This window comes from Vidua macroura, chromosome Z (genome assembly GCF_024509145.1).
Source record: "Vidua macroura isolate BioBank_ID:100142 chromosome Z, ASM2450914v1, whole genome shotgun sequence".
In the NCBI taxonomy this organism is placed as follows: Eukaryota; Metazoa; Chordata; class Aves; order Passeriformes; family Viduidae; genus Vidua; species Vidua macroura.
The window spans coordinates 41,336,814-41,353,297 of record NC_071611.1 but is presented as its reverse complement, the minus strand read 5'-3'; the positions used below and the strand labels follow the sequence as shown (position 1 = coordinate 41,353,297).

The following is a 16,484-nucleotide window of genomic DNA, read 5'->3' as shown; positions in this document are numbered from 1 at the left end:
CAAAAGGTTACTAGGTCACCAGACATGTTTGGGTTCTGGGTGCTCCTGACATGATCCTCTGCTCTGCTCTGTCAGCTTTGCTGTTTGGAAGAAGACCAAATCTAATCTGGAGAGTGGGCTGAGAGCACCCTTTAGAACAGTGTCAGTGAGGTTTCAGATTCGCATCTTGATCACAGCTGAAATGCTGCAGAGGCTGGAGGACTGGAGGTCATTTTCCCAGATAAAGTTAGTGGATAAGGTCTTAATGGCATGAATTTAAATCCATCCCACCCTAGTCAGCCCTCTCTGGCTAGTGGGCATTGGGAAAGTAGAGGATTCAAAGGTGAAGGAGCACGGTATGGAGAAGGCTGCCTGGCCAGGAAGACAGCTTGTTTAGTGGAAAAACTACAGATTTAACTTCATCCCACCACTGTGGATCATGGCAAGTGACTGCTGCCCTGTTGCATCTGTCCAGCTGAATCTCTGCCCAAACCATGGTGGCTTCAGGGGACAACTCAGACACACAGCATATGTGTACATCCTTTATAGAGGAACTGAAATTTTGACAAGTGCCACTGCAGGCAGCAGTTCTCATTGGCATGTTTGGAAATCTGCAAAGGAGGATGCAAATTGTGTGGCGATGGTGAAGATGCTATCCAGGGAACAAAGTGGACAAGAAAACCCAGAGCTGAGTTCATAACCCTGAGTCACTCCTGCTCTTCTGAGTGCTTCCATGTGTGTTAAGCTTCCCTGCGTGAGCAGGTGCACTGGAGTCCACAAGGAAAGCATAGCTGAGGGAAAAAGTCATATTCAGTGTATGTGAGATGGATTTTCAGTGCCAAGAAAAAGCATAAAGCAGCCTACTAAACTTTTAAAGTCTAAACAAGACCCAAGGCTGGGTGACTTTATGGTTGGTTCCACTTATGTGTCAAAGGAAGGAAAGAAGAAATTACTGTGGCTGAGGTCAAAGTGGTAACAAGCAAGTATAAAGACAGCAGCAAAGAAAGTAGGAGTAGTGTAGAATAACTCGTAATCAACCAAAATGTCATGAAGAAAAGGAGATGAAAGTTGTAAGAAGGAGGAAAACTCCAGAATGAGGCAAAACCAAGGGGTTCTCCAAATATGTAGAAGGATCGAAATTAATCCAGATCCTTGTACTTCTGCTTGCAGGAAAAATGTGATACTTGGGCTGTTGCTGTTGAAATGAGGTGTAGGTGGCAAGAAAATGAAAAATGGCTAGTGCAAGGGGAATTTCTTCTCCAGTTAGATGCTGTCAAGGTCATAATCATCTGAAAATGACCTGGATCTTCAGGAGATCAGTCCTATGTGCCACTTCCCATGTTAGCTCTTTGTATGTATGTTTGAACTAGGAAGCCAATTCAGTGAGCATTGTCTCAAATTGGTGTAGCTTGGAATATCTCTGAATCATAGCAAAGGGCACAGAGTCTTTTTCTTCTTTCAGAAATTGCTTATGGTGTTAGAGTGTCCTCTTCATTGTCACTCTGTTCCTCAACCTTCATGACCAGCACTGGAGCACTACCACTGCAGCTTCCAGAGTCCTCTGTACCTTTCCTCTAGACTACAGATTTCATTTCATAGAAAATACTCTTTGGCAAAGCCTTGACTCTTGTGTTACTATAATTAATGAGCTGATTAATGCATTCAAGTGAGTAGGTATGAAATTAAATTTAACAGTGTTCGTGAATTTCCCTGTAGGAAAACTCAGAAGTTGATGGGAACAAACAGACATGAGTACACATAGAAATGCTAAAGTTTCTTGTGTTGTCACAATACATGGAGATGCTCCTGGCAGGCATTACTGTGAACATGACTATGTAAAGAATATGGTGCTTTAAAAATAATTGCAATTCACAGGTAATAGGGAAGCTAGAAGTGGATTAAAGTTGTAGTTGCCCCAGTTTTGGTCTGGAGATTAGAGCAGCTGGTAGGTAAAATGCCAGCTGACTGACATGTAAAAGGGCACTGTGACGTGAAAAGTCCCACAACTTGGGAAAAAAGTGAATATTTTGTTTGTTGAAGGTGGGAAAATGGGGTCGGAAGGTCAGAAGGCTCATGAGAGTGCTGGGGGGTTCTTGTGAGGAGGGTCTCCATGATCACAGTGTGGTCAGGCAGGTGTCCCAGAGGGCAAGGGAATGTCATGCTCTCGGGATGAGCAAGCAGTTCGGCACCGAAGCAATCCTCTGGCTGGCTGGAGGAAGCTCTGTGGTTGAGTTATGCAATTGTGCTCTATGAGGCTTTTCTCTGCAGAGTTTCTGCTACTCACAACTTTGGAAAGTGGGTGAGGTGGAGCCTTGGGATCAGCTTGTAGGACTGTGTCTCTGGGTTTAAGGAGTCCTGACCAACTCCAGTGTTATGGACACAGAGAGAGGGGCTGCTGCTAAGAAATGGATCCCTTCCCAAGATTATCCTTTTTGAAAGCAATTTTATATGTTGGACTCTTTACTCATTTGCTTTCTTTCTGAAAGCTTCCACGTTGGCAGGAGGTAGGTAAAGCTAGCAGCTGTTGCCTCTGGAATTAATTGGGGTTCCCCAAGCCTAGGTGCTGTGCTTTTCTGCTTTACTCTTTCACAGTTTGTAGCACCGAAGCATTTTATTTTTAAGAGAGCTACTACACTCTCCCTCTCTACAGGAAACTGAATATAAAAAAAGAAAAGGGGAGGGGAAAAATAAAAAAAACAACCAAAAAAACCAACACTTGGCAAGGAGCCAGGCCCAGTGACTGGAGAAGTAGGGAACTTGGAGTAAATGTAGTTGCCGGGACATTGTATGTCAGAGCGAGTCAGCGGCGGATTTTAAGGGTGTCGGAGCGGACACGCGATGCCCATCTCACAGCGCAGATAAGGTTTGCGTCCTTAGGTGAATGTCCTGGCACTGCGACTGCGAGCGAAGCTGTCGGTCTTGGGAGGGGATAAAGCTGCGTGTAAATGAGAAGAGAGGAGTGTACCGGAGTGCTATGGAGGGCAGCAACTTTGTTGCTGTGACTTTTACAAGCCTTCAAGGGTAAGATTTAACGCTTTCCTTCCGCTCTCTTGTTTTTCCTGACAGTTTTGTGGTGGTGGGGGGACAGAAACTTGTGGGGTTTTTTTCGGACCCAAGTATTTTGCGAAGCTTAATCAAAGTGCACGGGGTTGAGCTTTGCCTACGGGCGAGCTGAGAGACGTCTGGGTGGAGTGAGCTGAGCTGTGCATGATTCCAAGCAGCAGCAGCGACAGCAGCAGACGCCCGGGGAAGCTGCTATTGTTTGTTTCAGAGGGATCAGACTGTGTTTCTCTTTGGGAACCCGCTCCGCCGCAGCTGATGATCCGTAACTTGAGCGTCGTCGCAACTAACTTACCCAGAGGAGCTGAATGCAATTTTTTGACTGCCATCCTGGTGTCAGTTTAAAGAGTGTTTTAATGAAGACAGATGGAGGATGTTGGATCATTACTTTAAGACGTGGCAGATAACAGACTGAGCCTGTTTTCCATTAATTACAGCTAATTGCATTGGCACATTGGAGTGTAGGAGTGGGAAAGCAGAGTTTCATGGGTTTCTGTATATATAGACTGGAACAGCACCAGAAAATAGCTGTAGGGCTGGCTCACCTCATCCACGATACCTCTTCAGGTGTGGAAAAAGCAGGGAGGTTTCAGGGATACTTTCAAACTCTTTGCACCAAGTCAGTAGATTTAAACTAGAGGCTACATTACTGTTGTAAACCCTGATGGCAGGAGTGATCACTTACAGTACTTTAAATTTATTCAGGGCTTTAATTCTGCCAAATCTGATTTCAGTCCTGAAAAAGAGTAGTTTTTTGATTCAAAATACACATTTTGGTTGTCCACTCTGCAGCTCACTTTCTGTGTTTGCAAAGCAGGGAGTGGTACCACACATGCTATTCCCTGTTTTGCTCTTGAGGTATTCAAACACAAGAGGATGTAAGGAGCGGTGGAGAACATGCAAATAGTAACGTAATTCAGTGCTGAAAGATGATTAGTACTAATTACCTCTAATGGCTGAATTTTTTGCGTCTGCTTTTGGTAAGGAAAAGCAAATGCACTGCTTGCTCTCTTTGGAACAAAAATTTGACAACTTTGACTGAAACAGTACAGCTTTAGTTCAAAGGGGCCCTTTGGCAAACACGCCTTTGTGTTTGCCATAGGAAGGTCAGTTTGTGCCAGGTGTGCCAGGCCTTAGTGCTGCTCTTACCAGAGCCTTGGCAAACACTGCACTGTGATGTCCTCCTTTTGCAACACCTGTGAGTGATTGTGGCTGTCCAGCTCCAGCATATGACATATGGCTAATCAGGCATGGATAAAACAGGGAGGTTGAGGACCCGATGTATTTTAAATCCTTAGTATTTTCTCAGATGTGCCTCCAAATCCAGTGTAAAGTGATACATGTTCAAAATTTAGGGACTGAGATCTCATATTTAAACATCATTACTCCACCAATGAGTGGTGAAAAGAAATTTTCAACCTTTTTTGTGATAATGCTTAGTGCCTGGGATCTATTTTCTCATATGTTGAGTTATTGGTTGGACAATTTAGTACTTTAGCATGAAAAATAATAGAATTCTAAGATTGGTGGGTATTTGTGATCATTACATCATCTAAAAGAAATTTTAAAGAAACTAAACTTTTGTGCAAAAACTGACCTGACCTGAAAAGGTGAATGGAGGTATGATATGCTTTCTGAATTTGTACCTGCACAGGGTTGTTTGAAGTTTTTTGTTTGTATACATACCACAGGATATTTGGTGAAAAAACTGACTGGAGAAATCTTGTTCTTCTGACTAATTCTCCTAATTTCTGGGGGCTTGCTTGTCATACTTCAGCACAATTCACTGCCCCCTCAGATCTGATATGACCACTGCTTGGGCAGGAATTTCAGTCTGTACTGAACTACACCCCATGATCTGGATTAAAATAACCCTTCCAAAAATGATTGTATTTAACATGGATCATTTCACAGAGTCTAAGAATGAAGTGATAGGAACAGAGGCACCAAGTATATTCTAATTCATATCTATCATTGAATCTGATGTATCATATAGCTTTGTCCAGAGAAACAGGGCCAAGAAACGAGACATGTTTTCCATCCACAACATCTGCTCTGCATTCATCCAGCTTGTGCCATCTCTTTTGTCATTTTTGCCAGTCAAGGCTGTGGTGGTGGGAAATATCTCCCTCCTCCTCCTCCAGTTTGCAGTACAGCCCTGACTGAACCTTTGCAAAGCCTACATGTTGTAGCTCATTGCAACTTACCCCTCATGCAGAAGGAGCTTTGCAGTTGTGTTCTCAAGCCAAATCATTGAATTGTGGAATGGTTTGGGTTGAAAGGTCCTTAAATATCATCCTGTTTCAACTCCCCTGCCATGGGCAGGAACACCTTTCACTAGATCAAGTTCCTCAGAGCCCCAGCCAGCTTGGCCTTGAGCATTTCCAGGGATGGAGCACCCACAGCTTCTCAGGGTGGCCTGTGCCAGTGTCTCATCACTCTCCCAGTAAAGAATTTCTTCCTAATATCTAATAGAAGCCTACTCTCTTTCACTTTGAAACCATTCACCCTTGCTGAAAATTCCTCTCAACCTCTCTTGTAGCCTAAGTACTGAAATTTGCTCTAAGATCCCACCAAAGCCTTCCCTTTTCCAGGCTGAACAACCCCCACTCTCTCAGCCTGTCTCCACAGCAGAGGTGCTTCAGCCCTCTGATCATCTTGGTGGCCTCCTCTGTGCTGGCTCCAGCAGGTCCCTGTCCCTCCTGTGCCAGGAGCCCAGAGTTGGATGCAGTGCTCCAGGTGGGTCTCAGCAGAGCAGAGCAGAGGGGCAGAATCTCCTCCCTCCCCTGGGTGCAGGGCTCTGGATGCAGCCCAGACACCTTTGGCTCTCTGACTGAGTGCACACAGCCAGATCATGTTGAGCTTCTTATCCACCAGCTCCCTAAAGCCCTTCTCCTCTGGTCTGCTTTCAAAACCATTCTCTGCTCAGCCTGTACTTGGCATTACCTTGACCCACCTTGCTTCTGTCTCTCTTAAATGAGGCAGAATTTGGTTTGTGAGAAAACATCACTTCCCTATTCAAAAGCTGTCAAAGCAGCTTCTCATTGTGGTTATTGAAATACCCAGAGGCCTTGATCAAACTGTCAGTAGCCATTAAGCAGGTGGATTGTCTTTGCAGATGTGCAAGCGATACAGGACAGCTCATAGAGCCTCATGGGTACAACAGTTTTCTATGTTGAGAAGTGATAATTTATTTGTAGCTTGAACTCCCAATTCCCTGTAAGAATTGGGAATTTGAACTTTAAATAATTTCTGCTATAGGTCCTGAAAACATGGGGTTGTGTTAAGCTGAGGGGTTGGACCTGCATGAGTGCTCAAATACTCTGAGCCCGAGTTGATTACTGACAATGCAGTGTACCTGGGGTAAAAAGAAATGAAGAAAATCCAAAATAATCAAGTGGAAAATGGAACAACAACAATTAAGAGTCCAGAAGGGCTAACACAGACTGTGGAAAGCAACTAGAGGAGACGGAAGCAGCACTTCACTTTGCCTGACCATAGCTGGTACCAGGGAAAATTAACGCAAACAGGAAATTGTCTTTTTTCTGACTGTAGAATGTTTTTTTGTGTGTGTTTGTGGGTTTTTAATTAATTCAGGAAAAAGAGACTATGAAATTGTCCTACCAAAATTTGAGAAGTACTTAATGCCACACAACAAATGAAATATGAGATAACCTTTTTTCCCCGATAATTATTTTTTTTCTTTGGAAAGCATAAAGAGAAATTAAAACTGTAATTAAAATAGATGTGAGTGATAGGAGGTTGATGACCCATCATTGCAAGTTTGGAACGGAAACAGAAGCTCAGATTTAAAAAATAGGAAAATAAAGAAAACTGAACAGGGGCATGAATTTTGATTACACATGAAATCTGTGGGAAGATACCCTGAGGGACGTTGTTGATAAATACAAGTGCAAAGATGTTGGACCATGCAGGTAGAATTGAGAGTCGAAAATAACCCAAGAAAAAGGACCTGGGGCTGAAAGGCAGGAAGAATCAAGGTCAGCCAAGAGAGCACATCTGTCTGCACAAGCTGTGATAAGTGAGACAAATGGGAGCAGTACCTGTTGCTCCACCAAAGGGGACAACTTCACCATTACTTGCTTGTGTTTCTTTTCACAATGGCAGCCAGTGGTAAACAAACTCTCAGACTGAAAACAGACACTTGGAAATGTGACAGTGTACTGTCACAGAGGGGGTGTGAGCAGACAGCCTTGCACAGAAGCTACAGCCCTTGTAAGAGTCACTTTCCTCTGTAAAGAAGTATGGGGATTAGATGTGTGAGTCATTAACAAAGCAGTAAAGGAAGATATTTGCAATATTATGAAAATAAAGGGTACACCTCAATGCAATAGGGGTGTGTCCAGCCCTTAATGCCATCATCTGTGTGCCCATTGAATACTGACACATTTTCAAATGACATTGTGGTTTGGGCAAGTCAGGAACTGAGTTTTGCCTAGAGGATCAGGTCAGCTTGGGAAGGATTAATACATAACTCCTGGGATTTAACTAAGTGACCAGGTATGCCAAGTCTGCGTGGTGGCAATGACGTAGTGGAAAGGTAATTGCTACAAATGGATGTGGCAAAGTTATCTCCCACGTCTGCCCTAAAAGGCAAAGTTTTGGGGGAATTGAAAGCCTATAAGGGTATTTGTGCTGCCATGATGGTTACTTAAATTTATTGCTGAGTGAAGACGGTCAATGCATGCAATCCTGACTTAATGCACTGAGAAGCTGTGGGACCTACATGCTTTCCATATCAAAACACTGTATTGTTTCTTCTTCTTCAGTGATGCTGCAGTCCCACCAGAAACCAGGGTTCAAAGAATCAAAGTAATTAACAAAAGCCATGTGTCAGAGCTGAAGGAAGTTTCAGGTTTTTGTTTGGAAGATGTGAAAGTCTATGTTTGTTTCATGTTTTTACTCATAAAAGAAAGCTTATAACCACCTTTGCTTCTCTGCTCCCCCAAAAATAAAAACATCCTTTTTTTGCCCTCTGCTGAAATTATATGCCTTGTCAATTGAGTAGACAGCTTGGAGAGCTTTGATAGCTGGGGATTGTTTTTCTAAAAAGTTTGGAAAATACATGAAGATCCAGGGTTCATATGGGTCATGTAATCATCAATATGATGATTATAACCAGTTAACCTTTTGCATATTTGTGCTGATAGTAAGGAGTGAATTTTGTTTTTCTGAAATGTTTTGCAAATACAGCAACATCCAGAGTTCATATGGATCATGTAATCATCAATATTTTGATTACAGCCATCCTTTTGCTGCCAGGATTACCAGATCAGTGATTATCAGATCTGTGACTCCTGCTGCTTTAGGAAATCTGAGGTCTCTACCTCTATGTGAATGGGGCTTGTCTCACTCTTCCAACCATCTTATGGGGAACTCTCTGTCCTTGTTAGTAGGGTTTTGTAAGACATAATAGTAATTCTAAAACGTGGAAGAAATATGTTGAAAGTGATAGACTGAGGTCAGGGACGGAAAGTAAGTTTGGTCAGCAGGGTCAAGAAAGCTTTAGGTTGTGACATTGCATATTTTAACTTTAAGTAGTTTGGTTTCATGGGCAGAGAAATTCTGGGGAGAGGTGGTACCAAAGCCTTTGTCATGAAGAGCAGAAACAGTTGGATGAGTGAATAGAGAAAGGACATCTTCCAAGTAGAGTGGGTACAGAGAGGTTCCCAAACCCCTCACTGAATTCAGATTCATGCAACTGCAGCTGCTAAATACAGCTTTGCTGGAGCATCTAGAGCATAAGTTTGACGTATGCAAAGATTGTAGAGTTTTCCTTAAAGTTTACCTTTATTTTCTACAAATGCATGATGCCCAAGCTCGCACTGGTGGTGTTGTATCAGGCTTGCATTTGGGCAGTGGCATAGGCTGTTTGCATGTGTGCATTTCCAAAATATGACATATTTGTTATTCCTGTCTCCTTAGGCACCCTTGCTCTGCATGGAAAGCATAGGATAAAGTGCAAAAACTGCCTTCTTCTGTCACCTAGGAAACTTGTTCTAGGTAGACTGTGACTCAAGTGTCTCAGCTTGCCTCACTGACCACTTAAGCAACTGGTACAGTGTTCTTGTTGATTCAGACTCCTGGTCACAGAGCAATGCCAGCTTTTCTCATGTTCACAGATCCTCTAGGTTGTCATCACCAACATTACCTTCAAATCGTTTAAATAAACTTGTCTGATGATTGGGACACTGAAAATTTCACTACCAGCCAGTTTTTATGTGATTTTTTTTTTTTTTAATGCTCAATTCCTCTGCCTATCAGGATATATTCAGGGCCTCAAATGCATTTCTGGTGCCTGTCCTTAGCTTCTGGGCCAGGTAGTTTGCAGCCAGTGGAGGAGAAATTTTATTCTAGTCTGCCCCAATCATGCAGGATGACCAACAATGGACAACAGTGTGAGCCAGCATGTGTTGAGCAGAGGCGGATTTACAGGAAACCAGTGCTTCCCGCTGCTTCTTCCTCTTCAAGGAGGCTGGCACTGGCCTTGCTCTGGGTAGACACGCAGTTCCTCTGTACCTTAAGTACAAGATATGGGTGTGTATTTCTCATTTTGATATAGCACCAATGTAGTGGAAATGTCCTTTTCAGTCTCTCCTCCACTGACCCTTTCTTTGTGCCATGTCAGGAGATGAATTGCCCAGCATGTCCCAGGTAAGGTAGCCCACTGATGCAGTGCAACCTGAAAATCTAAGATTGTTTTGTATTTTAACGCATTCTAGATGATAAACTGTGGCTGTTGGCCACAGTGCTTAGGAATTTGTTTCCCCCATTTATTTGGCATAGAATTACATGTATGTGCTGCTCTATGTGTTGTGAATTGCCTTCTCTTTTCTCTTTCAGAAGTTCCATGGAGTTGGACTAAAATAAAGTTTTGGGATGTCTCTATTTGGATTAAAATTTGGAAAGAAGAAATTGAAAGGTGAGTGTGGTCTGGTAATGCCATTGTCATGGGAGCAAAGGAATGTAAATACAACAGATGTGCCAGTCCCTGAGCTCCTGTTTGGGAGCATGTATGGCCCAGAGCAGGTGGGGGAAGATACACTTTCTTTCCATTTCCTGCACTTCATACTGTCTTGGAGGAGTACTGCAGACTGGGTGCCAGTGAATGGGGGCGGTTCTGCAACAGGACCAGCTACAGAGTTTGTGCACTGTCGTGACACTTGACTGCTTTGGGGAAGTTGGTTTTGGTGGTTTTTTTTACAGGAATCCTTAGTGGGAGTAGGTGGATGAGCAATGCACAGTGCAAAGGTCCAATGCAGTCTTTGGATGATGAAATGTACTGGTGCGTCTCAAATTCTGTGCTCAATTTTGAGCCCCTCACAAGAAAGACTTTGAGGTACTGGAGCGTGTCCAGAGAGTGGAAAAGAAGCTGGTGAAGGGTCTAGAGCACAAGTCTTATAAAGAGCAGCTGAGGGAGCGGGGGAGTGTTTAACCTGGAGAAGAGGAGGCTCAGGGGAAACCTTATTGTTTTCTAAAAGGACCTGAAAGGAAGCTGTAGTTAGGCAGGGGTCAGTGTCTTCTCCCAGGTAACAAGCAACAGGACAAGAAGAAATGGCCTTGATACTCCAGGGGAAGTTTAGATTGGATATTGGGAAAAATTTCTTCACAGAAAGGGCTGTCAAGCATAGGAACAGGCTGCCCATGGCAGTGGTGGAGTCAACATTTATGGAGGTGTTTAACAGATGTGTAGATGTGGCATTTAGGGACATGATTTAGTGATGGAATTGGCAGTGCTGGGTAAACAGCTGGATTTGCTGATCTTGGAGGTCTTTTCCAATCCAAACAATTGCATGATTCTATTTTATGATGGCAATGGCCCAGATATTCCCTCCAATCAGAAACAGGAAGAAGAGTAAATTAGAGACATGCACCCTGAAAGCACACACATATGTGCGCCCTGAGAGACCCAGTGTGCAGTCTCTGGTCGGAGATCCAGGTCTGCAGACATGGTGAAGAGGGAAAGTCTCTAACCTTTCCTTTCAGGGTGTTCCTCTCTGTATTTGATGAATGTGGAATTTCTGCCCTACTTGTATTTTGACAATAAATTCTTTTCCAACCTCTCTGAGCTCAGAGGCCTGAACAGCTTTTTCCCAGGGGTTTATTTTTGCAATTGTGCAGCTATTTCCCCTTCCTGGACCAGGGCAGACTGTGAGCCCTGGTGTTAAGACAGGGGCATCCGTTTGCTTCTCTGACAGTCCCAGGAGAGGAGGTTGTGATTGCTCCCAGGGAAGGATCTCTGCCAACCCCAGATCTTTTTCACCCCATCTTGGCTTTGCAGATGAGGGAGCACAGGTTTGTCTCTGAGCCACTGTCACTCAGGGCACCCCCAGTTGTAAAGCAGTTGCTGTTCAGATTATCAAAAAGATTCCATTGCTATATTAGGAAAGTGTTGTGTTTTGCCTGGGCCTGGGCCTGGGTTTTAGCAGGGAAGGGTTCAGCCCCCCCTGCCCTCAAACAAATATTTGAGAAACTCAGATCTTCCTAGATATAAACCCTATATTTTATTGGGAAGAATATTTCTTTTCACATCCAATCATCAGTTCAAAACCAATGAAGGCAAACTGGGAAAAGTTCAGAGGATAAAGGAAGCAGAGGTGATCAGAGAATGAGGAGCTTCCGTAACAGGAAGCTGAGAGTGTTTTCTCCTCCTCTTGTGTTTTTAATTATTTTGCCTTGCAGCCCCAAAGTAATGATTGCTCCTTGCAAACATTTAACTAGGTGTAAATGTCAGTATTGAAGTGCTATTTTAATCCAAGAGTTTATAAGTCTTTGTGTTTGTAGAAGTCCAAAGGACTGTCCTGCCTGAGAGCAGGCAAGGCCCTCCCACAGGGAACATCCCATGTGCTCATTTTGGAGGGGCAGTACTGCTTATGGGAAGACCAAATTTCTGTTCCAAAAACAAAGTTGGATGACGTTTAACCTTGCCGAAGCACCATGCTCATGAGATGACTTTAATTGGAGGGAATGGATTACCTCAGGCATCAGCTGCTGGACCTGGGATAAGGATTGCTCCCATGAGATCCAGCATTTCTCCCCAGCAAGGCATGGTTTCCACATGAGCTGAGATGCAGGTGAAATATGATAGGTTTCGTTTAAGAGGACAGGTTACATGGTCTTAAGTTTCTTGGAGATAAGGGTAGGCTTTTAATGGTCTCAAGTTCTTTATAGAAGTTTATCAGGAGTGTAACTAAAACGCAGCTCATGTTGACACACAGAGATGCCTGGAGGAGACCAGCTGCTGGATAATGTTGGTGAAGCTGTTCCAGCTGAAGCAGGGAAGTACACCTCTTAGATAAGCAGCAGAGATGTTTCTATGGAAAAGGTGCCTGAGATCTTTTACACCGTGGTTTAAACTACAGTGAACATGGGTGGAAGAAAGAGGAAGGGGGGCACTTCTAGTTCATCGAGTGTGTGGAAGGATGGAATCTGAAATGCAAGGAATTCTTAGAACTTTGGCCCTGTAAGCTAAAGCTTAGAATTAAACACAGGATTTGATTTTAGACCTTGGAAGAGGCTTCTGAACTAGAAGCAAGAATGTGGATTTATAGTTTGAAGCAGAGACACCTTAAGTTAAGAAGAAGAAAGTTTAGAGTTTTAGATGTAGGGGAAAAAAAGCCGTTACAAAGGTAAACAAGAAGTTTAGAATGCAGTACTGTAGGCTTGTGTATCATAGCATGATTGACTAAGAAAGCTTACACTGTAACATGAGTCCATAAGATAAAATATTTAAGGATTGGGTCAAAAACATAAATATCCTTGTTGGTAATGTTTTATTGGTCAAGAAATCCTTAAAAGGTTTTGTAACTAGGGGTTTTGTGACCTTCTGAACCATGTAGTAAAGCTGTGAGCTGAATTCACCCTTCCTGTCCATGTAGAAGATTAAAAAAAAATCACATAATCAAAAACAACTCAGAAGTCCCATCTCTAACTCATTCAAGATTCCTTCAAAGATCCTCATAACTGGTGCCCTGTGATAACTGTGGAATATTTCTGTTCACTGGCTTCCTCCCATTGTTCAGCACTGGAACTTCATACCTCAAGGACAAGGATAGGAAGGTACTGTCCATCAAAAAAATGGGAATAGAGAGCAGGGAGAATTCATCTACACAGATGGAAGAGCAGTCATTACTGCAGTTTTGTCTCCATAAGCCCAGCCTCAGGGCACTGTGAGAGGAGGAAGAAGGTTATAAATTGAGCTAGGGCTTTTGGAAAGCTCCCCTGGGTTTTCCTTCTTGCCGCTCACCAAGGCAGCTGGGCTTGGAGCAGTCACGCTCTGGGCAGAGCTTGGCAGCTCCCGAGAAAGGCAGCCTGTGACTGGCACTATGGGACATCTAGCTCAGCTACTTTCTGAGATCCCCATTCTGATCCGATAGGAAATGTCTCACCACAATAGACATTGAGTAAGAAAAATGTATTTATTTTTACATAATTTCCCATGAGGGAAACAACTGTGAATTGAAAAACTTCTCAAAGTTCGTTTTGGAGATGTATTTATTTTTATGATTTTTTGCATCACTTCCTACCACTGTGCATTGCTGTTATTAACAACATGTGCAGTTATGTTAAGCTGTGGTATTTACCAGCATGTCTAAGAGATACTGTTTTCTAGTAAAGGAAATTATCTGTGCCAGCCAGTCACTGTCAGACTAGTTTTCAAAATAAAAACAAAAGACTGTTTCAGCTGCTTTTTTTGGCATGCTAATATTAGTCAAAATATTGTGAAGTATTATCAGAAATAAAACCAGGACACAGAGTGATATAAAATTCTAAACCATCTGTGGAGGGGGAAAAATCAGTTTTTCAAAATTAAGAAAAGACAATTTATACTGCTAATATATTTGAAAAATGTATATTTCATTCTGAAGTGGACTGAAACAAATATGAAAAGACATAGATGCTTCTTGAGAATTAATTTGCTGCCAGGCATTTTTGAGACATGATGAATCCCCATCTCTGCCCAGAGCCAGGGCAGGTGGCTGAGGCATTGCTAGGAGTAGGAAAGGAGGGAAAACCAGAACTGGTGTTTTTGCAGGAAATGGGAAAAGAGAGAGATGAGTCAGCCTATGTCCCTTCCTGGAAAAACCTAAATGAGAATATTTTCAGGTTTAAGGTTATCCAACACTTCTTCCACCTGTATCCCAAGAGTGCTAGAAAAACCTAAATGAGAATTTAGGTTTTCCTAGAAAAACCTAAATGAGAATATTTTCAGGTTTAAGGTTATCCAACAGTTCTTCCACCTGTTTCCCAAGAGTGCTATTTGACCACAAATGTTGTACATGCTGTGCAAATCTGGGGCATCCTTTTGGACCTGTCTTTTCTTCTTTTCTTTTTTCTTATGATGATAATAGAAAATGCTGCTTTTAGACAAGGGCAGCTTGTTGTACTATTGAACTTTATGTTGATATTAAAAATTTACTAGACCTGAGGCAGAAATATTTCCAGTTCACCCTCAAGGTTTTTTATTTCAGACCTTTTATCTGCTGTGTCATAATGGAGGAGGTCAGTACATCTCCTAAGTGGGCCCTCTGTTAGTGATTCCAGTAGCAAAATATTTTGGCTTTCTATACCATGGATATATGGAATGTTTTACCTGTGTGAGAAATGCCACCATTTGTGGTGTTTGTTTGATGCTTAGCAGGAGGCTAACCTCAGTACCAATCAGTAACGACACTGTCCATGACCACAAAAGTGTATTTATTGCATTTTATTTCTTCAAAATGGAGGAGGATTCTTGGTTTTTTTGAGGCAAAAAGACATAATAAATATATTTATTTAATAATGGAGGGACAGGAAGAATGAAAGAGGGCTAAACCCGTTGATGATGGTGTCCCTGTAAGGTCATGATGTATGCTTTTTCTTAATTAAATGCCTCACACTCGGCACACAGTCTGCTCCATTTCTGAGATGAAAATGTATGTGATTGCCAGCAGAGCAGCCAGAGAGTCTACACAGAAGAGGGGGCATCTGAACATTAAAAATGCATGGGTTTGTAGCATGGAGTCCAATAGAGCCCCTCCTATGAGTCAATAAAAAACAACATTTGTTTGCCAGGCAGCTGAACGTGTTCCTGCTCTGAGCCAGGCTTGTCTCTGACCTCCCTCTCCCCATTTCCATCCCACTGGTCTCTCACTGCTGTTGCTGGTGCTGCCCCAGCCATGCTCACTGAACCCTGCCAGGCTCTGGCTGCAGTTCTGGGCAGGGATGGGCTTTGGTTTCGTGCTGCAGAGCAGCAGGTGCACAGCACCACTCAGGTTACAGCATGAGGGTAGCACTCAGGTAATGAGGGTCCTACTAGGTGTGAAATATAGATATTTAACTACTATGACCCTCAGACTTGTCATACGGCTCTTTGCTTCACCCATGCATCCTCTGATCCATATGAGATGATGAACCTTTGGCGTAAAGATCCCTGGCTTTGGTTTTAGATGAAGTTCACTTGTTGCAGGTCTGATCCCAGAAAGGCACTGCTGTGTTATGAATGTGAAATTCTGTGGTATCAGTGCTGTAAGAAATAATCCCATTGTCTTTACCCCAGTGACAGAGACTCTATCCAGATTTGCACCTGCAAATCAAGACATTGTTGCATAGTTATTTCACTTCCAATGATTGCAAAAAGGGGCAATTATTGCTTTAAGGTGCAAGATTTTACCTACTAGCCTGTATAATAACCTCCGAGGAGAAAAAGATTTTGGTTGCCTAACACAGTATGACTTGCTCTCTCCCATGGAGTTGCCTTTCAATGGAGACTGTAATTCTCAGGTTTTTTGAGGGGAGGATAGAGGTACTGACTCAGCATGGCAGTTTTCACTCTCTTGTACACATAGAGGAGCAGTCCAGCAAAGACCAGAAAACAGGGCTCAGATTTGTCTGTCTGTTAAGAGGTGGCTGTCTCCTGGGTGCTGGGTGTGAGGTGGCCACAGTTGAGAGGTGATACCAGAAGCTGGGCCAAACAGTGATGGTGAGGTGCCCAAAAGTAGGGACAACAGAAGTTAGGAGGGAGATGAGACAAGGAGGAGGTAGCAGGAGACATGTCAAGAGGTGTGTGACTAGAGGGGGTCTTCTGAGACCTCTTACAGCCTATTGCTGTAGAGACCTGAATTACAGTCTCAGTAGAGTCAGTTCCCTTGGAACCAGAACAATATGTTACAGCTTTCACAACTTGATAATAGCTTTGCTAAGAACCACTCTATAAGGGAAGCTGGGGAGATGAGTCCAGCTCCTGGATGCCATTCTTTATAGCTGGTCCAGAGCAGAGTTTTTGCTCTTGAGGTCACTTGTTTAAAAGGGTGGAGGAGAGATTATTATTTTTACAGAGTTGATGCTGTCTCTGTTCTGTTGTCAGGGTTAGTTACACAGGCACTCCCCTAATTGGACTGTGTTCATTTCGTGCATGAAGAATCAGTGCCTAGTTTGTATAGGAC

The 16,484-nt window shown here is 43.1% G+C and overlaps 1 protein-coding gene across 3 annotated transcripts in view; it reads left to right on the top strand.

The window, feature by feature from the left end:
• Positions 1–2,386: 2,386 nt before the first annotated feature.
• LOC128822208 (phospholipid-transporting ATPase ID-like) overlaps positions 2,387–16,484 on the top strand; it is a 73,877-nt gene continuing 59,779 nt past the window's right edge. For 2 of the 3 annotated variants that reach the window (XM_054003850.1, XM_054003848.1), the window contains exons 1-3: positions 2,387–2,483; positions 2,843–3,000; positions 9,904–9,982. In XM_054003850.1, the coding sequence (XP_053859825.1) occupies positions 9,940–9,982 (43 nt within the window). In that variant the 5' untranslated portion in view covers positions 2,387–2,483; positions 2,843–3,000; positions 9,904–9,939. The remainder of the gene's footprint in view (positions 2,484–2,842; positions 3,001–9,903; positions 9,983–16,484) is intronic. The other variant, XM_054003849.1, reaches the window with a different exon arrangement.